Source organism: Taudactylus pleione, unplaced genomic scaffold (assembly GCF_031769625.1).
Source record: "Taudactylus pleione unplaced genomic scaffold, aTauple2 ptg000493l, whole genome shotgun sequence".
NCBI classification, from domain to species: Eukaryota; Metazoa; Chordata; class Amphibia; order Anura; family Myobatrachidae; genus Taudactylus; species Taudactylus pleione.
In genome coordinates, this window is record NW_028284895.1 from 1,765,504 (window position 1) to 1,787,381 (window position 21,878).

General features: G+C 46.9%; 1 protein-coding gene across 1 annotated transcript in view; it reads left to right on the forward strand.

Moving 5' to 3' along the window:
* Positions 1-21,878, forward strand: part of KCNQ3 (potassium voltage-gated channel subfamily Q member 3) — a 306,708-nt gene that overhangs the window by 259,948 nt on the left and 24,882 nt on the right. The window contains exons 10-13 of the mRNA XM_088449700.1: positions 6,947-7,149; positions 10,883-10,985; positions 12,234-12,365; positions 21,444-21,557. Of these exons, the coding sequence (XP_088305826.1) occupies positions 6,947-7,149; positions 10,883-10,985; positions 12,234-12,365; positions 21,444-21,557 (552 nt within the window). The remainder of the gene's footprint in view (positions 1-6,946; positions 7,150-10,882; positions 10,986-12,233; positions 12,366-21,443; positions 21,558-21,878) is intronic.

Sequence of the window (21,878 nt, forward strand, 5' to 3'; positions counted from 1 at the left end):
AAAGCGGAAAACAGACAAACAGAGCAAATCGGCGAAAACTTTTTGCAGATCGTGGCTTTTTGCCTCTAATTGAATTCGGCCCTTTCTCTGAAACGTCACAAATAAACACAGTTGTTTAACCCCCGAGTGCCGCCTTCTGCCACTTATCTGCATATAGCATCCAGTTAGCAAGGCAGCAAGTATATATATATATATATATATATAGCAAACTTGAGCCAGCACTCTACACTAACAATGTAGCAAAGGCAGCGTCACTCACGAGTCTTGTAATGAAGAATCACACCAACCAAGGGAACGTTCGTTCAACATTTCAGTCGTTAAGACTTTTATGAAGAACACAGTGTAAAGAACACTAGACATACCTTTATACAAACATACATGGCAGTCTGTTTAAGCCCAGCATGAACAGCCCCTTTATAGAGCCAACTAATGCCCAGCCTTATATGCAATCACTGCCCATTAGAGCTCAGTCCCCACCCCCACCCCGCCCTTGGGTTACGTTGTACACACAGTACTGCCATGGTGACAGCAAGCCAATGCCCCTTCTGGGTGGCAGATCTTTTCTGCGGGCACTCAGTAAATGGATAATTTCCACTACCCCTGCAGAGGCTCAAAATCAGAAGTGAACACGGGGGAAAAAAATTGTATTTCTAGACGCAGAGTTGCACACCTGAAGCCTTAATTAATTAATTAAGCCGTGTTTATAATCTGCCCGTTATCATTTCCATGAGGAATTCCCGCAAATGTTTTTCATTCTGGAGAAATGAATAAAAAGTGTCCAATATCTCCTTGCACTGGAATTTTGCAAAGTTGTTCCTCTAAGTAAATATTTAGCTCTGTTATAATCAGCGCGTTAATTTGTTTTCTCTACAAATGATTGCCAGGCAGTTTCTCCTTTATTTGCTAATGACACGCTGCGCACAGCCATTTACACCAAGCGAACATTCCTATTATTTCCATAAAGATATCTCAGACTGTGAAATGTATAATTAGAAAACTGCGGCTTCTTTTTCACTTCCTAATCAATTCTGCAGGGATAAAGTACAATTTTACATTCAGTTTGGTTACATAGGGTTTTTTTTTTGTTTTCTGAATTAATTGGAGTGAATATTTGTTGCGAATACAGACAAAACACCCCCACTGCCCGAATTCATTTCTGAATAATGACGCATCTTTCTATTGAATGATCTAAAGAAAACTATTATGTATATTTATTTACAGCTGCTCTTTGTCTGTTATAATGAAATTGCAAACATTTACATAATGTTTTAAATACTTAGGGGTCTATTTACTAAGCAGTGTTAGGAGCCAGAGTGAAAAGTGATAAGGTACCAGCCAATCAGCTCCCAACTGTCATCTCACAGGCTGTGTTTGAAAAATGACAGTTGGGAACTGATTGGCTGGCACCTTATCACTTTCTTATCACTTTTCACTCTGGCCCTGATTCAGAGCCGCTCGTAAGCGGCTGCTCGTTCGCTCCGAGCGATGTTTGCACAACTGCGCATGCGTACGGGTTTTAGTACGCATGCGCGGACCAGTCAGTGCGGTTGAAAATCGTGTGCTCGCAAAATAGCGAATGCCTGCTAATTTGAGTGACAGGAGGAGGCGTTTGTGGGTGGTAACAGGGGAAGGTGCTTGAAAACGGGGAGTGGAGATCAGAACGCAGGCGTGCCAAAAGGTCAAAACGGGTGTTTTAAGGGTGTGCATAATTAACAAAGCAGCGTCATCGACCACGTCAGTTGGGTGTCTTTTAGCCAGAACTGCTCGCATGATTGTGGTAGGAAAATGCAACCACAAGAATAGCGAGCAGTTCATACGCCGTTCGATGTACTCGATTAATCTAATAAATAGCGGACATGACGTATGATGCGAGCGGCCAGGGGGCGTTTTTTCAAAATAACGACCGCATGTTCTGTTCGCTTGTCCAGACATAGAGGCGTCAACAGACCGCAAAGAGCAAACGGCCAATTTAAATAGCCAGCCCCTTTTTCTGAACGAGCGAGCGCAAATAGCGTCCGGCTCTGAATCAGACCCTCTGTCTCCTAACACTGCTTAGTAAATAGACCCCTATGTTTGAAAAATGACGGTTGGGAGCTGATTGGCTGGCACCTTATCACTTTCTTACCACTTTTCACTCTGTCTCCTAACACTGCTTAGTAAATAGACCCCTTAAGGTGCCCAAATACAGTATGTTGCAATATTTAGCTGTTGCTAAATAAAATATAGTGCACTATTATCGGGTATGGCCATGGATCTGGACGGCCCGTATTTGTGTTCATCTCCAATCCACAGTTACAAATACTGGGTCACTGATGTATCGAGAGATGCCCTGAACCTAGAGCCTGAATCAGCATGACGTACGCATCGCAGTGAGCGTGCGTGAGTTAGCATTGCGATTGCTCTGCGATCACTCACGCAGATACTAAGCCATCGCAGAGTGAGTAACGTAAGGGCAGCGTTTGGGGGTGGTGACAGGGGAGTGGTCGGAGTAACGCAGGCGTGTCTGTCCGTTTGAACGCCGTGGCATGGGCGTGCATAAATTAGCCACTGTGATGGCATACGCAGCTTGTGTACTCACTGCGTGCAACGAGGTTAGCAATTTCTGAGTAAGGTCTGACCTGTTGTAATTGTGAGTGAGGGGCCGATGGTACTCGATGTTTCCAATGTGTACGCAGCACTGCAAGGTATTACGGCGGTGAGATAGCGGTAGTGGGCGTCTCTATGCTGGCACTGCGACAGAATTGCGATTGCAATCATTAGCATGTTTTCGCAGCAGAATTGCATGCATAATCGCAGCCGCAATCGCAATAGCGATCCATAATGAATAAGGCCCTTAAATAACATGTAACCAATGTCAAACCTTTTGGTCAGAGACTGACTTGTTCCTATGGTTTTAGTGCAGTTTTGAACATAGGACCTGATTCAGACCCGGTCACTAAGATGCGTTCGCTCGTAGCTGCCGATGGTTCGCATTATGCGCATGTGCAAACCACTGCGAAAGATCGGGAAGTGTTCGCTCGCCGAGCTTAGACAGCCCAGCAGAGTGAGTGACAGGAGAAGCCGTTTGTGGGTGGTAATAGGGGCTGGCCACTAGAAACGGGGGAGTGTAGATGAGAACGCAGGCGTGCCTGACCGAAACAACGCCGTTTCAGAGGTGTGCATAATTAAAAGGAAGCGTCATAGTACAAGTCACCTGGCTGTTTTTTACACACAAGTGATCGCAGTGCTTGAGGTAGGGTATAGTCTACCTCAAGCACTGCGTTCGCTTCCGATGGTACACGATGTACCGATGGTTGCATACACTTCCTGGAAATGACGTGTGCTAGTGGGCGTCTTAAGACAAGCTGGTGGGGGTGTCTGCATACACAAAGTGATCGCGTGCCAAGACATAGAGGGCGTGCTTATGCCTTTCCGTGCAATCGTCTGCCGTGGCGTCACTTATCCAAATTTGCATACGCTGGGTGCGAAGGAACGCATCTAGCGAGCGGGTCTGAATGAGTTCCAAAGTTAGTAAATTGATCCCTATTTGTACAGTGGTGAACACACCACGATTCCGTATTGTGCCCCCTCTGGTGGTAATGAATTATTGAAACTTCCGGTTTTCCCTAGTTGATTTGGGAAGTCTGACCCCTGTTTAGGGGCTTATTAACCAATAGGTAGGGGGATGGACAGTGGTGACCGGGCTTCATGGCTAGTTGCTATGGCATGCAAACCATTCAATGCGCAAAAGAAACCAGAGCTTTGCACATGCTGAAATGAGCTTTGCTGCAAAAACCTTGTCCGGGTGTCAGCGGCTGTATGCCAGCCGGCAGCCATCAGATCAGCATCGGAAAGAAGCATCCAATGGCACCCACTGCAAGGCCAGTATTCATATGAAAAGCATTTCCATTGGATCTGGAACATCCATGGTTGCCACCCGTCTGTTTCCGATATCCATCCCTACCAATAGGTTCTTAATTGTTGCGGAAAGGCAGATTTTTTTTTTCGTTGGCACTTATTGCGGGCGATACTCAGCTTTCCCCGCAATGCAGGCTAATGGATATAGGCCCTGATTCAGAGCCGGACGCTCTGACCAGAGCGCTCGCTCTGAATCAGGGCCCACCTCCATTAAAATGGAGCGTCCTCCTGGACGCTCGTATAGCTGTGGGTCACCACCCACAGCATATACGAGCGTGCAAAATGATGGTCGCGATGGTCTTGACCATCGCGACCATCGGAACTGCGAGTGAAAGCCTGCGGTTGGGTTTCTCAACCGCAAGGCCAGGAGTGATTTTGGCTCTATCAGAGCCAAAATCACTCCCACTGACATCACTAGTGATGTCAGTGGGGCCGGCTTCAGATGGTAGGCATTCCCATGGGAACGCCTCCGTCTGGCAGGCACGCCCCCGGCACGCCCACCAAAGGGGGCGTGCTGTAAGTCACCATCGACAGCACGCCCCCTTTGATGAGACACTCCGAGCGAAGGAAAGTCCTTCGCTCGTCGGGTCTCGCGCATGCGCACGACGGAGCTCCCTCTGTCGTACGCATGCGCAGTGGGGACCATCGACCCACTTGCGAGCGGACTGCCGCTCGCGAGTGGGTCTGAATGACCCCCTTATTGCGGGCGATACTCAGCTTTCCCCGCAATGCAGGCTAACGGATATAGGGCCTGATTCAGAGCCGGTCGCTATTTGCGCTCGCTCGTCCAGAAAATAGGGGTGGCTATTCAAATGAACCGTTCGCTGTTTGCGGTCTGTTCACGCCTCTAAGTCTGAACGAGTGAACAAAACTTGCGGTCGTTTTTTGGGAAACTACGCCCCCTGGCCGTTCGCATCCTACGTCATGTCCGCTATTTATTAGATTAATCGAGTACATCAACCAGGGTATGAGCTGCTCGCTATTCTTGTGGTTGGTTTTTGCTACCACAATTTTGCGAGCAGTTCTGACTATAAAACAACCAAGTGACGTGATCAATGACGCTGCTGTTTTAATTATGCACACCCATAAAACGCCCGTTTTGACCTTTAAGCACGCCTGCGTTCGGATCTCCACTCCCCGTTTTCAAGCACCTTCCCCTGTTACCACCCACATACGCCTCTTTCTGTCACTCAAATAATCAGGCATTCGCTATTTTGCGAGCACATGAATTTCGACCGCACTGACTGGTTCGCGCATGCGTATAGCGATCCGTACGCATGCGCAGTTGTGCAAACATCGCTCGGAGCGAACGAGCGGCCGCTTACGAGCGGCTCTGAATCAGGCCCATAATTACTAAAGGTTAATTTTTATCGATTTTGATCTATTTAAATTCGATAAATATCGATCAACATCAATGTTATGTTTCTGGGGCTAAATCACACATTTACTAATACTTAAAAAAAAACAAATAAAAAATTGTGCTAGTAAATGTGTGATGTAGCCCCAGAACCACAACATCGATGTTAATCGATGTTTATCGATTTTAAATGGTTAACTAACCATTGTAAAGTGTAAAAGTAGATAAAAATGTTTTCATTTTTTTTTTAATTTAAAAAGTACTTAAATGCTTAGTTCAAACAGTAATGCTTTCTTCAAATGATTCCGATCTGTTATTGCCACTCTGAGACGGCGATAGCAGAACAGCATTGCAGTGTTCTGAGTACAAGTTCAAGAGAATGCCAGCAATTTACTGCCGGATGTTTCGGTTAAAATGGAAACAAAAAAGTTCCAAAAAGTCAGTTTTTGACGACAATAGAGATTTTTTGCCTCTTTGATACAGATGTGTATATACTGGTCAAGCGTCCATATGTCATGTAGCGCGACTAGCTAGTCGTTTCATACGCACGCATCAAGACGAATTGTAACATGCTGCAGCATAACATATTCAGGTGCTGCACACATCCCATTCTGATGGCTCTGGTTATTCTCACTGTTATTGCATTGGTTCTTGTGCAGTGTGCTTTGAAGAAGGCTGCTGTCTGCAACATTATTGCACGCAATAAGGTACTGTAATGTAAGCTGTTAGGGGATATGTCAGCATTTAGCTACAGTTAGAGTCTCATCACGAAAATATCTCATTTTATAAATGACTGTCCATGCATCATATTAGCAGCCACGTTTGCTAATTTTACACACACTCCCCATGCACAGTTGCTATGCTGGTTTGCCGTACTCTATATCTGCGGCTTCATAGCAGCTACACCCACGAGCAGTATGCCTGCTATTGCATTCAGGCCCTGATTCAGACCTGCTCGCTAAAATGCGATCGCTCGTTGCTCGGGCCGGGTATGCAAATTCCGCGAACGCACTGTGTGACTTAAGGATGCCATCTATGTCTTAGGGAGCGACGGCAGTGAGTGTACGCAGGTGTATAAAGCTGCCCACCTTTCTATCGTAGCAGACGTCATCCCCGGGAAGTGTCTGATTAATCGGTAACATCTAGAGCCATCGGAGCTGCTTGCAGACCTTGAGGTAGCCCCTACCCCACCGCAAGCACTGCGATCAGTTCAGGCTCAAATACAACCAAGTGACGTGTTCAATGATGCTACTTTGCTAATTATGCACACCCATTAAACTCCTTTTTGACGCTCAGACACGCCTGCGTTCGCACAACCACTCCCCATTCACAAGCACCTTCCCCTGTCCCCACCCACAGACGGTGCTATCTGTCACTCAAAGTAGCGTCCAGTCTGTGTACTGTGAGCGCACGATCCCTGGCCGCAGTGACTGGTTCACGCATGCGTACTTTGATGCATACGCATGCGTAGATGTGCGATAATCGCCCCTAGCGAGCGAGCGCAGCTTAGCGACCGGGTCTGAATCAGGCACTGGAGGAGAAATGGCAGCAGCACCTGTGCCTAGTCCAATGATTATTTATGCTCTCCAAGATCCCAACATCTGGAATTCTGTATAACAAATGTGCTCTGAGATTATGGTGCTTCATTTGCAGGCGCCTCCCATTTACCATACATGTTCCATCTCTTTTTAGTCAAAGGTGGAGCCTTTTGGATCGAGTAAGACTCTCAAACCCGCGTGGTACCAGTCCTAAAGCAAAAACATTTTCCCCATTAAACGTTGAAGGTGTAGAAGAGAGCCCCTCCAAGGAGCCCAAAAACATTGGTCTGAGCAACAAGGAACGTTTCCGCACTGCACTGAGGATGAAAGCTTACGCGTTTTGGCAGAGCTCAGAAGGTAACATGATGATCTCATACATAAATACAGTTCACATTTGCTTCACTTTAATCCCAATATTCTCGGCAGACACCCATTAGATTGCAGTGGTACTACAACACAAGACAATTTGGGAGAGTTCTGTAGAAATGGCTTAAAGCACAGGTTCTCAAATTCGGTCCTCAGGATACCAAACAGTGCATGTTTTCCAGGTCTCCTCACAGAATCACAAGTGAAATTATTAGCTCCACCTGTGAATCATTTCAAATGTGTCAGTGAGTAATGAATACATCTGTGCACCTGCTGGGTGACCTGGAAAACGTGAACTGTGTGGGGTCCTGAGGACCGAGTTTGAGAACCAATGTCTTACAGTATATTCCTTTACTTGAAGCTGCCTATGATGATCATTGCATATTTTATGACCGGGAATATAGCTTATAAAGGTTCTTATATTATTAGCAGTAATCTTTATCCTACAGTGATGAGTTCTAACAAGAGAGAAACAGTCTGTCAATATGTGGAATCCACTCTCTGCATTAGCCTGTGTCATACTTTAACTGGTCGACCAGTAGATCATTGAGTCAAATCTCTGCCATTTAAAGAAATCGAAGTTAAAAAAAACTGAAGGGGGCTTATTTGCATATTTGTACATGTGGAATTGCTTTAATTTTTTTTTCTCCCATTTTTGGAATGAGGCTGTTTCTCCAGCACGTTCAGTGGTGTACAGGAGACCTATACTGAGGAGCTCTAACAAGAACTAAACAGACTTGCCCAGGAATGTAATATCCACTGGCATCACCAGGGGGGTATGGGCCGCACCGGGTGACACCATCCGAGGAGCGGACACCAAAATCGCAGAGCTGCACTGCTATTTTGGTGTCACCCCGTCGGATGGTGTCACCGAGCAGCCACAATGCAGAGAGAGGCAGGGGAGAGGTTGTGGGCTGCCACCAGCAGCTGCTGGAATGCTGGGTATGCCCACTGTGTGCCGTCACTCCCCCAAGATTGGCACACATAAGGGGGCATGGCTTCGTGAGAGGAGTCCTGCCTGCCGCACCCGGGTGTCACCAAAGTGTCACCGCTGGTAATATCCTGTAGTGACAGTAGCTCCGCACCCTAGTCTTGTTGATTGGTTGGATCATGTTTGATTGTTTGGTCTGTGTCAGGTTCAAAATGGCTGGAGGCAAATCATGTGCCTCAGACAGCATCCCTGCAAAGACACAGAGGAACTTATATTTAAAAGCCGCATACAAAACTTACGCCGAGATCTTTATGTTGAAGCTTATGCTTAGACCCTGTGTCGGCAAGTGACCTTAAAGAGCAAATAAAAGCCACTATTTCCCGATAATGGTCCTGATTCATGAGTCATATACAGCTCCGTATGTGGCAGCATCTAGCAATTTTTATCAAACTGCCCATGTGTCGCGTTTCTCCAGGCGACTCTTGAGTCGGACGCATCCTGGCCGCTTCCCTGCATACCGGAAATGAATGTTTCCGATTGTCAGCTTGTAGGGTACTGAGAAAGATAACCGTCACATGGTAGTGCCGTGTGCGTGTAGCCAGTACCACGTCCTATTTTGAGTCGTGTGTATGCTGAGGGGACGCCTGTTTCAGGAGGCTCTCTTGCACCCATCACGCGTTCTAGTAATCATGGACGTGTACTGGGGACATTGCATAAGGGGCACCACTACAGTGGTCATTGCAAGAGGGGCACTACTACTTGGGGCATTAAGGTGCATATGGAATGTAAAGGAATGTTCCCAGAGTGACGAGAAACGGTGGTATGTCATGTTGCCATGCCCCTATTTTCCAGTGGACATGCCCCTTGTGGCATGTGACCACGCCAGGGGGGGGCTCCATTTTTTTACTTGCCCTGGGCTCCAAATACCCTAGTTATGCCACAGATCTCAGATGCAAATGCAGAAGGAGGTGTCAGACACCCCCTTGCTGCGTTTGCGAGCCCAGCACTGCGACCAACGCAGGGTGGGATCACCATCGTGACTGATGGTTGCTTCTTTGTTTGGGCTGTGGGATCTGAAGCTACCCGCAGCCTGGCCAGTGCCTGGTCATGCAAGAGGCCAGGAATCTGCAGACCCTGGCCTCGTCCCTCATCGTAAAACAGAGGTGTGTCACCAGGCACGCCCCCCCCCCCTCTGGCCCCCAAACGCCGCAGCATGTCAATCATGCTGCAGCTTGGGGGGGTCTGCGTGCAAGATTGCAGTACCCATTCCGCACATACTCAGAACGGGTCCTGCGCAGTCGCAGACCACTAAACATCGGAGATGTGCGTTTATCCTTGGTTGAACATATATGTCTGAATCAGACCCATTGTCTATTAGCAAAATATCAGCATCCAGATTGCGGTCACATACAGAGATGCGTGCGAGTCAGTCCCAGGCCCGATCATTATCAGTGGCTGTATATATAAATTAATAATATGTCCACCAAGCTCCCTGCCCCTCTGCATCAGGTTCCCATGTTCGGGGGATGCGCCTATCTAGCTGAGCAGTTAGAGGATGACTGACAGATTTGCAGACTTCTTTTGCAGAAATAAACTGTTTGGATTGGCTGATTAACATGCAAGGCAGAGCCAATGAGGTCACGGTTATCCACATGTCTGCAGGCGCATTGTTTTGACATTTTTAACACTACCCTACACGTTCCAGTTACTGTAGCTCCTGCTTGGCGAGAATAACACATCAAGACATAGATGTAGCCTGAGCCAACTATGCAACTAATTTAATGGCCCGCTCATATAGTCATTTTATAGTGTATCGGTGTAGGCGCTTTGCACAGTGACGGTAGATTTGTTTTTATTGTGATTTAAAGTCAGTATATATGACTATCAACCCTTTTGAGAAAAAAACATCCCGTCAAAAGTACAGTAGTTGGTGATGACCAATTATCGCTACCTCCAAGGTGGTGGGAAAACATGAATGCAAAGATGTGCGGCGCCTCTGTGATGCGAGCTCACCTTCAAAAATGCGCAATTAACAAACTTACAGTATGTAGCTTCAAAATGATATCTCAGTTTCAGTGCATATACTGTAGGTAGTAAGGAGACCAGGATTTTGTATCCTTTCAACCACATAGACTCCGCTCAATCTGCCAGGCTCTCCAGGAACATTGGTATCTGGGTGACCCCCTCCCCCCCACTTTAGAAGTCGTTGGGTGCATGGTGATAGACGTGCAGGCAGAGCCGTAATTAGACTTTTTCGTGCCCTGTGCCAGAAAGAGCATTGGCGCCCCCATCATTTTTCAAAGGACATAATGCACCCAGAAAAAAAGGCCATGGCTTCATGGGGAAGAGATAGGGGAGGACAGGAGATGCTGGGGATGAAATAAGAGGAAGCTACAAGCAAGAATGATAATAAACAGAAATTTGACAGGCCCAAACAGCGCCCCCTGACCTGTGGTGCCCTGTGCGATGGCACCGGCCGCACTACCCTAGCTACGGCCCCGCGTACAGGCATCTGAGCTTTGTGACAACATTTTCTTCAGCCTATTTACTGTATCTACATCCTGCTGAATAATAGACAGGCCACAGACCAGACACAGGCTTATCTCCTGCAGTCCTGAGCTGATTACAGAAAGGGAATACTGTGACAGCTGAGTCCCCGCAAGTGAGCCGTAATACACAATAAGGGAATAAACATTTTCTGTCTGACAGAAGCACAAATCCCTCTGTGGCGAGGTCTGATTGTATTCTTGTCTCTGCACACACGTCCAGATAACTCCCTTATCCTCTCTCTAGATGCTGGGACAGCGGGAGATCCCATGGCTGAAGCTGGCTACAGTAATGAATTCCTGGTGGAGGATTTAATCCCTACGATAAAAGTCGCCATCCGTGCTTCTAGGTGCGCTGAATAATTCCATCCATCCTCCCTTAACCGGGAAAACCTGTGAATACGCGGCTTGTAAAGCAGCATGATGTCCATTATTTTACACTTGTATACTGTATATGTAGTGTGTGCGTGTGTATACTGTATATATAATATATAACACAAATCAGAGTCTCCATCGTGTGATTTGGAACCAGTGAAGCATATTATGGAGAACAAACTGGGACAGGGTCTCTGTTGGAAATAATTTGCAGTAACAGCCGTCCTTGAAGGAGTTTATACTGTAGATGCATTGCTCTGTATAAACCCACTTCCGGTATTAAATAAATACATTGCTTTGATGTTCTGGCTTCTCTCTGTGCTCTTCAGTCATGTGTGTATAGTGTAGGCTGATCTGTTTATTTTTGGTGCCCTTATGAGAAAGAGCCACTGTCTTGATAGAACTGGCTTTAATGCAGAGACTACAGCAAAAGCTACCCATGGCATGGTTTGAGTATTTGGGGGTGTAGCCTACTATGGGGTCTATGTACTAAGCCTTGAAGAGAGATAAAGTGGAAAGAGCTAAAACACCAGCCAATCGGGTTGGGTATGGAATCCCGGCTGTCGGGACACCGCTGGTCAGAATACCAACAGCCAAAATCCCGTTACCCTAGGAAGAGACAGTGAGTACCTTTCTAACCCCTGCCCTAACCCACCCTCCTTGTTGCCTAACTGTAACCCCCCCACCCTAGTGCCTAAACCTAACCCCACTGTCCCCGCACCCTATACCTAACACCCCTTCCCCGGTGCCTAAACCTAACCTCCCTGTCCCCGCACCCTAAACCTAACACCCCTTCCCCGGTGCCTAAACCTAGCGTCCCCCTCCCCACACCCTAATCCTAACACTCCCTACCCGTTGCCTAACCCTAACCCCGCAACCTAACCCTAACCTCACCCTAACACTCCGGCTGTCGGGATCCCGACCGTCGGCATCCCGCACGCCGGGATGTCGGCTACTTTCCCAGCCAGTCAACTTCTAACTGTCATTTTTCAAACACGTCCTGTAAAGTGACAGCTAGGAGCTGATCGGTTGGTACTTTATCTCCATCCACTTTATCTTTCTCCAAGGCTTCGTACATAGACCCCTATGTCCCTATTTAGTGCCTCATATCCCAGATGCAACTTGTTTCTAGCAAATGAATAGGCAGTATACAGTGCCTCGTGTCTCAAATGTTTTTGCTGTTGCTTTGAATCACCGCATAAATGGCCTTGTCTTACACACAGAATACTGCAATTCCTTTTACATAAGAAAAAATTTAAGGAGACCCTGCGGCCTTATGATGTGAAGGATGTCATAGAGCAATATTCTGCTGGCCATCTGGATATGCTCTCTAGGATTAAATACCTCCAGTCAAGGTAAGATCAGAATGAATCAAGAATAAAAATACTTTTGTACATTATTGGCCTGATTCACAGTTGACACCCCCAGAAAACAGAGACGACAAGCCCCCACTCTCCACCCCACCTCCAAACGGTCACAGCTTGTCAATCAGACTGTGGCTCAAGGGGCACTGCATGAGAAGACGTGCAGATTGGGTCCTGCGTGTGCACTGACCCCCCACTATCGTAGTTATAGACAAACCACAGAATTAGGCTTTATGTACGGTATTTGAAGGCTCACAGAACTTACAATGCAAGTTTCTTTGGTCAAGATAAATCAAAATGCGGTCTTTGCAAACTATGGCCCTCATTCAGAGCCGCTCGTAAGCGGTAGTACGCTCGTTCCGAGCGATATTTGCACATCTGCGCATGCGTACGGTTTTTAGTACGCATGCGCGAACCAGTCAGTGCGGCCGAAAATCGTTTGTTCGCTATATAGCGAGTGCCTGCTAATTTGAGTGACAGAATGAGGCGTATGTGGGTGGTAACAGGAGAAGGTGCTTGAAAACGGGGAGTGGAGATCTGAACGCAGGCGTGCTTAAAGGTCAAAGCGGGCGTTTTATGGGTGTGCATAATTAATACAGCAGCGTCATTCACCACGTCACTGGGTTATTTTATAGTCAGAACTGCTCGCAATATTGTGGTTGAAAAAACCAACCACAAGAATAGCGAGCAGTTCAGACGCTGTTCGATGTACTCGATTAATCTAATAAATAGCGGACATGACGTATGATGCGAGCGGCCAGGGTGCGTTTTTATCAAATAAACGAGCGTATGTTTTGCTCGCTCGTTCAGACATGGAGGCGACAACAGACCGCAAAGAGCGAACGGTTCATTTGAATAGCCACCCCCTTTTTATGAACGAGCGAGCGCTAATTGCGAGCGGCTCTGAATGAGGGCCAATGATTTTAAATGCTGTTTTTTGTGCAGTTTGGAAAACATCTGATTGATCAAAGTAAAAGTCCCACATCAAGACATATTGGTAGTTTTGTGACCTGGAATCCATACAAACGGTAACAAGCCACACATGCGGATATTTTTGTAAATCTCACCGTGAGTTGCTGGTGAAGTGCAGGGTGTGCTATGGTGAAACGCGTCATCACTGCCATAACCCTTAGTTTTAGGCTTTGTTGACCTCCGAAGAGCAATCCCAGTCAAAACTGAATATGTAATGTTAAATTAGTTTTATACTGTAAGCAACTTACTCATTCCAAGCAGTCTCATTGTTCCGTGACTACAAGGCAGAATATGTCTTTTTCCTTTCAACAGTCAAAAATGAGAATTCCCGTCCATTTGGGACACACGTCATGTGTCAGCTGGAATCTGTCCATATAGACTTTCTAACTACAAACTTTGTGATGCAAAGATGTCATAGGTGAAGCCATCAGGACATTAGTTTTTATAGCTGGCATTTCTCATTATTTCACTGTTTTATTGCTTGGATTGGAATATTTTGCACATATTATTTTGTTTCTTTTACATTTTTTTTTTTCTATCATGATACTTTTTTTCCTCGAGAAAAAAGTTCAACATTGCTTTGATGGACTTATTACTTTGACAATGATTAGACACTGGCAAAATTACTTTTTTTTAAGGCGCACATCCACTATATCCGATTAAACAGAGCGATTGAATGATAACGACATCGTTATCATTCAATCGCTCGTTAATCGGGCACAAATTGGGCATGTCGATGCGCGCTCCCGCTGGTCGTTTCCAACATCAATCATCGCCCGAACATGCTGGTCAATCTCCTGATAACGACATGACCATGTTCGGGGATGTTGGAGGGTGCCTGCACTGAGCGACTGATCATTCAGTGTAGGCACTGCAGGGGTAGGGGAACGACTGTACAATTACGCTGTCATAATCATACTGTCTTTCCCTAGTCAACATGTGGATGTGCACCTTTAGCCAATTATATAGTCATTGTTCATTCTCTCTGGGTTTTTTTTCGCTACATGAAAGAAACAATTAATATTGTGACTTTGTGTTTCATTCTTACTAAACCAGTTAAAATTTTTCTGTTTTCAGATGATTTATTTTTTATCTTGTTTGTTTTTAATTTGTTAATTTCTTAAAAAATCATTAGCTCTTTGCAGAAATTACAGCGAAAGGCTAATTACAGCAAAAAAAAAAAATGTTTTTATTTAAGAAGCACCCCCTGCTAGGGCCAGATTGAGGTTTGTGGGGCCCCAGGGCAACTAATTTGTGGAAGCCCCTAATAATAAAACAGTGAAAATGAGATGCGGATGATGTTATTGAAAAAGCCTAATGTGTAAATACTCCCAGCACCACACGTGTTAAACACACTGTCGTGACCCCAGTTCACATTTGACACAGTCACCCCCCCATTCTGGTGTTGTAGGTATGTTTGGGGGGAATCGGTATGAAATATGCAGCCGGCGGTTCGATTCCCGGCAGCGCCTGGCCGACAGATGAGCAAAGCCCGGCAGCGGAAGCCCGACAGCGCTGGAAATGCCGATCGCCGCTAAGGTAAGTATATGCTAACCTAACCTAACCCCCTAACTGTAACCCTCCTTAGGGGTGCCTAACCCTAACCTCCCCCCCAAGTGCCTAACCCTAATCCCCCCTCTAAGTGCCTAGCCCTAATCCCGCCTTCCCCGCTGCCTAAACCCAAGTCCCCCGGGGGGGTGCCTAACCCTAAGTCCCCCCCCGGGGGTGCCTAACCCTAACCCTCCCTCCCCCTGGCCTAACCCTAACCCTCCCGGGGTGGTGCCTAACCCTAAGTCCCCCCCGGGTGCCCTAAACCTAAGGTGGCTGTCCGCTCACGGCGCCTGGCATCCCTTCGATCGGGATGCCGGGCGCCTGTCTCCCGGCATCGGGGAAATGTCAGGCGTCTACATGTAGACGCCCGGTATTTCACCCTCGCCAGTATTTGACAGTTGGGAAGCCGGCTGCCGGTATTAAGGCAGCCGGTTTCCCGATTGTATACCGTTTGGGGACCCCCCAGTGTGTGCCATACTGTTAATACGCTGCTGCCTCCTGCCCCCAACCAGTTGAACTGTGAGAATTCCATGCCAGAAATTCTGCTATCCTGGAGACTTTGCCCTGCTGGTGCACATTTGCTGATTATTCTATCTATTATACCTATAGCAATAACATATTCTGTTGCGCTGTAAAAACAGGAGCACCAAGAGGGGAGAGGGGAGCGGGTATTAATTACCCGGGCCCAGGATAATTGGAGGGGCCTGAGTCAGCCCCCCCCTCCCCCCCTTCGTACCTCTCGGCGACAGCAGCCTCTCTCCCCAGCCCAACACATGCTGCTGTGTTCTGGACTGATGAGGATCCAGGGCGGCTGCTGCTGCTGGGCGAAGCAGCAGTCTCCTCTCTACCTGCAACTGCCTGATGTGCACTGATTGCCTACCCCCTACCTGGATCTGCCCCTGGCTGAGGGGAGCATGGTTCCCACCTGCGCAGCGCGCACTAATGTTTCTCTTTTTTTTATGTGTAGGGGCGTGACCACGCGTCCACATTTAGGCCACACACCCTACAGCGCCTAGTGCCGCTCTATGGCCCTGTGTACTGAGAATGCTTTTCTCTTAGTCACATTAGTTTCTGTCTCAGTGGGGTCTATAATACCATAGAAAACGTACACTTGGGTCAGTTTAACCAGAAGTTAACCTGGTAGGAAACTCGTGAGCAAACTGCACACAGATAACTTCTTAGTCATAGCCAAGCTGAAGGCCCCAGAGCTGAGGGCCTCATTCAGAGGCGGTCGGAGGATGCAAGCGGTCGCTCAGAAACTGGGCGGCCGCTTGCATCCTGACAGCCCGCCTCTGTTTCGGTCGTTAGGCTGTGGGTTTACACCCACAGCTCTAACGACCGCTCGGGTGATGGTCGCGATGGTCAGAGACCATCGCGACCATCGGGGCTTACGATGAGACCCTAGGGTAGGGTCTCACTTGTCGTAAGCCCCGGAGAGCTTCTGGCTCTGTCAGAGCCGGAAGCTCTCCACTGACATCACTTGTGATGTCAGTGGGGCCTCCCCCAAATGGTAGGCGTTCCCATGGGAACGCCTCCGTTTGGGCTGCCACCCCCCCGGCCCGCCTTCCAAACAGGGCGAGCTGTCGATGTCAACAACAACATCGACAGCTCGCCCCCTTTGGAAAGAGACCCGCTACGACCGGCGCTGTCGGTCGTAGAGAGTCTCACGCATGCGCACGAGGGAGCCGGCTCCCTCGTGCGCATGCGCACTGGCCAAACATCGAGGCGGCCGTGCGGTCGTAGACCGTACGGCCGCCTCTGAATATGGTCCTGAGTGTGCACAATGCTAATTATTATGCCACAAAGCTAAATGGATAGAGCTGCAACTCCTTACAGCCTGCATTTCTGTAATAGGGAAATGTATCAAATCTCCTAAAGAGTGGAGTCGTTTGTTTCCTATAGCAACCAACCAGGTTCTACTGTAGCCAGATTTTACTGTCAGGTGCCTTGCATAAAATGATAGGTACAGCAGACTTGCCTACCCTCCCGATTTGGTCGGGAGCCTCCCAAAAATCGGGTGTCGCTCCCGACCTCCCGGAAAGGCAGGCAAGCTGCCGACCCCTCCTATCTCCTCGCAATTACATGTATAACCCCCCTGCAGCGGGGGTGGGGTGGGGTGGTGGAGCCACGTGATCGAGTCATTTTGGCCCCACCCCCTGCTTCACACTGCCTGTAATATTGGCAGTGTGTAGCAGAAGCGGGGCCAAAATGATGCGATCACATGGCTCCGCCCCCGCCCTGCCCGCAAACACTTGTCATCTGGCCGCCCCCGCCTGCTGCTCACGCCCCTCAGTTATGCCGATTGGGCTGCTCCCTCCCGGAAGGGGCAGCCAGATAGTCGGCAAGTATGAGGTACAGTAGTAGCTGTTTGGTTGCTATGGGCAATTTCTCCACCAGTCCTCCACTTCTCCGCAGAGTTACACAATGATGTCCATGGCTTGGGAATCCCATAGTCCCGCAATTGGTTTCAACCGAACGTTTGATAATATCACTATAATATACTGCTAGAAGCATATAACCTAATGTGGTAAATGCAACTGAAGCCCCAATAAATGTAACTGATATCTGGGGAAACAAATCCCATAACTGTGTACAGCTTGCGTGTGACAGCCTAGAACATTGGGCTGGGTGAGACTGTTTCACGTGGACCTTCGTGAGCGTTAAGGTATATTCACACTAAAGGATTCGCTGCATGAGCGATATCGTCTAGTGTGTCCCCGACATTGAGCACACACATTGAACGATATCATGTACGATGTCGTTCAGTGTACTGGGCACCCCCCTCATCCCCGAACCTGCAACAACCTGACATTTCTCTCATACACTCTCTGTGGGTGTTTATTTTGTCATTTGTTATTTGTTATATATTGCAATTATTGTCAAGAGAGAAGTCTTATTTTAGGTAAGAAAAAATGTTAAGTTTTAATTTATTTTCACCATATCACTTACAGATTGTTTATATTGCTTATATTGTTTTTTCCGAGGGTGCCCCGCCCAAGGCTTTTTTGTCTTTGTTTAGATATATTTCTATGCTCTCTGCAGAGAAATATCTCTAAACCCTTGTCATGTGTTCTACACAAATTTTGTGGGTGCACCACCAACCTGGAGTCATCCAATGAATTTTACAGTTGGGATAGACCTAAATGTTGGTTTTCTATGTGTCTTTTGAACACTGCATGCTGATAATTATTATTTCTAGATTATATTGAACTTGTGCGGACTTGTATTTTAGTGTACTTTAACAACCTGACGTCGTCAGGTTTCCATGCAGGTACGGCCGATGAGCGACAACGACCCGCGGGAGCGCACATCGTTGGTCGATGATACATACACACTGCACGATATACTGAACGACCGAATGATAACGATATCGTTCAGCCGTATAAAATATCGGCCAGTGTGTGAATGCACCTTTAGAAGCTTTGGGTGCAGCTGGTTCTGTTGGTTAAAAACAGATCCCATAGATTTTACATATCTGCTACTTTTTACTCCAATACTCAGGTGTGGCACCAGCCTTAGGGGTCTATTTACTAAGCTGTGTTAGGAGATAAAGTGAACGGCGATAAGGTACCAGCCAATCAGCTCCTAACTGCTATTTTTCAAACACAGCCTGTGACATGGCAGTTAGGAGCTGATTGGCGGGTACCTTATAACCGTTCACTTTATCTCCTAACACAGCTCAGTAAATAGGCCCCTCAGCCAGTTATTTTAAATCATTTGTAGCCGTATCTTGTCTGCCATCAGGGTCCAGTCAATGTTGTCTGACTTTCTACGAAGGTCATCTGACACATTGGTACAGCACTACATGGGATGTCTCTCTAGACATGAAGAGGTGCATTAATTAAGTACCCGTGTTCTCTCTGCAAATACAAGTGAGGAATAATCAGAGCTCCATAAACTGGCAGAATACACTTACTGTTAAACAACCGAAAAAAGACCCAGGCGCTTCTTGAGATAAAAATCTAATTATATCCTAACGACTGAAATGAGGTAGTCAGCCTCATAAGAGAAAAAGTGCAATATATAGAAGCAGTTGTGGTAATAATTTGAGAACAATTAAACATCCAAGTCAATACATATAATTCAAGACCTAAAAGGTTTTTTATTAAGAAAAATAAATAAGTCATACACAAAGTATTTATCATATGTTACAATAATAAAAAATAGAACAATGCCTATTAATCTTAATATAAAACAATTATAGCAACCTGTGGTGGTAACATAGCAATGCACGTAATGTTAATTGTAAAGCCCCTGCTGTTTTGAAGGGTAAATGTGACAGGATATCCAGAAATGAAGGATAGAAACAAGCTCCAACATGTAATGAAGGGGAGTAGCTGGGAGAAGGGAGAGAGCAATCGGGGGAAGTTAGTCACCCCAAGATCTCCCTGTTAGTTGTACTCAACCCCAGTGAAGCAAGGGGTAATTGTTTTGTAGAAACAGAGTTATTGGACAAGAGTATGGATAATCAGTACCTCAGTGAGTCCTGTCTGCTGCGGCAGAAGCTGCGGACTGAATAATAAAAGATTCCTCCGTGTGAGCTCCTATGCTCCAGCAAAAGTGATGAATAGCTCCCAGATATTTCTCAAAGACGCCTTCTGCTCCTGCAGTGTTAGAGCATTACCGTCAGGTAAGGAAACAGTCTCCGTCCTCCGTCTCCGTCCTCTCTACTCACGCCGGCTCAAGTGAATGTGCAGGCACGGGTGTGAAGGGTAGTCGCCTGGTGTCTGTAGGCGGCTAACTTGCGGAGGTTCAAGTCTAGGAGGAGGCTAGTTTGCCGTGAAGATGTAACGATATGAGCTGGATCCTGGCAGTCCCAAGGGGTACAATTAATACAGGCAGTACCTACGCGTTTCAACGTCACAAACGTCTTTGTCAAGGCCTTGAGGATGGAGACGGAGGACGGAGACTGTTTCCTTACCTGACGGTAATGCTCTAACACTGCAGGAGCAGAAGGCGTCTTTGAGAAATATCTGGGAGCTATTCATCACTTTTGCTGGAGCATAGGAGCTCACACGGAGGAATCTTTTATTATTCAGTCCGCAGCTTCTGCCGCAGCAGACAGGACTCACTGAGGTACTGATTATCCATACTCTTGTCCAATAACTCTGTTTCTACAAAACAATTACCCCTTGCTTCACTGGGGTTGAGTACAACTAACAGGGAGATCTTGGGGTGACTAACTTCCCCCGATTGCTCTCTCCCTTCTCCCAGCTACTCCCCTTCATTACATGTTGGAGCTTGTTTCTATCCTTCATTTCTGGATATCCTGTCACATTTACCCTTCAAAACAGCAGGGGCTTTACAATTAACATTACGTGCATTGCTATGTTACCACCACAGGTTGCTATAATGGTTTTATATTGAGATTAATAGGCATTGTTCTATTTTTTATTATTGTAACATATGATAAATACTTTGTGTATGATTTATTTATTTTTCTTAATAAAAAACCTTTTAGGTCTTGAATTATATGTATTGACTTGGATGTTTAATTGTTCTCAAATTATCACCACGACTGCTTCTATATATAGAATACACTTACTGTACTGTATGTCTTACACTGTATGAGATACTCCAAGACAGCAGATTGAACTGTGGTCCTGATTCAGAGGCGCTCACTGTTTGCAAGCGCTCGCTCTGAATCAGGGCGGATTTAAAGAAAAAAATCCGCCTCCAGGCCGCTCACATAGCTGTGGGTGACCACCCACAGCTTGTGCTGGCGGCCTGGTGATGGTCGCGATTATCGCGACGTTCGGGCTTGCGACGAGACACTTGTAGTAGGGTCTCGTCCACCGCAAGCCCCAATGAACTTCTTGCTCTAGTAGAGCAGGAAGTTCACTACTGACATCACGTGTGATGTCAGTAGGGCCACTCACAAATGGCAGGCGTTCCTACGGGAACGCCTCCATTTGTGCAGCCACACCCCCGACCCGCCTACAAAACGGGGTGAGCTGTCGATCAACATCAACAGCTGCCCCGTCTTGTAGCGAGCCCCGGAGCGAGTGATTTCTCACTCGCTCCGGGGCTCGCGCACGCGCAGTGCCCGACCATCAACACCCGAGCGTGTCTGAATCAGGCCCTGTGTGTTTATTCCAGTAATAATTAGTGAATAGTGGAACAGGCATTACCGGGGAATATCACTCTCATCTCCTAGGGCCCCCAATACTGCTCTCAAAAGAGCAGAGCAGGGTCCATTCCAAGCATGAGCGCTCTGGTGGCTGCCCCCACCACACATGTACCATATACATATATATCCAGCATACACTTCCTCATTGCAGTGTACGTGCACCTCGATTGGAGGGTTGATGAAGACTTTTCTAGAGTATTTAAATGTTTTCCTAAAATTAGCAGCATAATTGAAGGAGTCTTCACTAAGAGGAAAAGAAACAGGGAACGGTCCACTAGAACCTGAGAGGTGGGAAGACGTAGTGGCCCCATCTAGGTAGGATTGATTGTGGATTCCCTCTAGAATAATCAAGTGACTTTTCTGGATGCACAAAACTGCTGTTTATTACAGATTCTTCTCTTTTTCTTCCTTCCCAGAATAGATATGGTTTTCGCTCCAGGTCCTCTTTCTACACCCAAACATAAGAAGTCCCAGAAAGGGATGGGTAGTATTGGTGGAGGGTACGGCTATCCATCCCAGCAATCTCCAAGGTGAGCTACACACAACATGAAAACCCCATCACTTTTATCTTGCCGTTTCTATGAATCCTTGGATGACCTTATTTAGAATTAACCCTAAAGACAAGATGTGTATTTTGTAGAACCCTTAATATAGATAGAATAGATAGATAGACCAATGTTTGAGAGATGCTGTGTTCAAGAGTCATTGGTTTGGAGAAGTTGAGTTGTTCCTCCCCTACCTTAACACAAACGGAAGCCCTGGGAGTTACTTACTAACTGGACGCTACATTTTGAGGCTGAACTCTTTCTAAACATTGTTTCATTGTCCTTTCTATGTAATTCTCCCTTTAC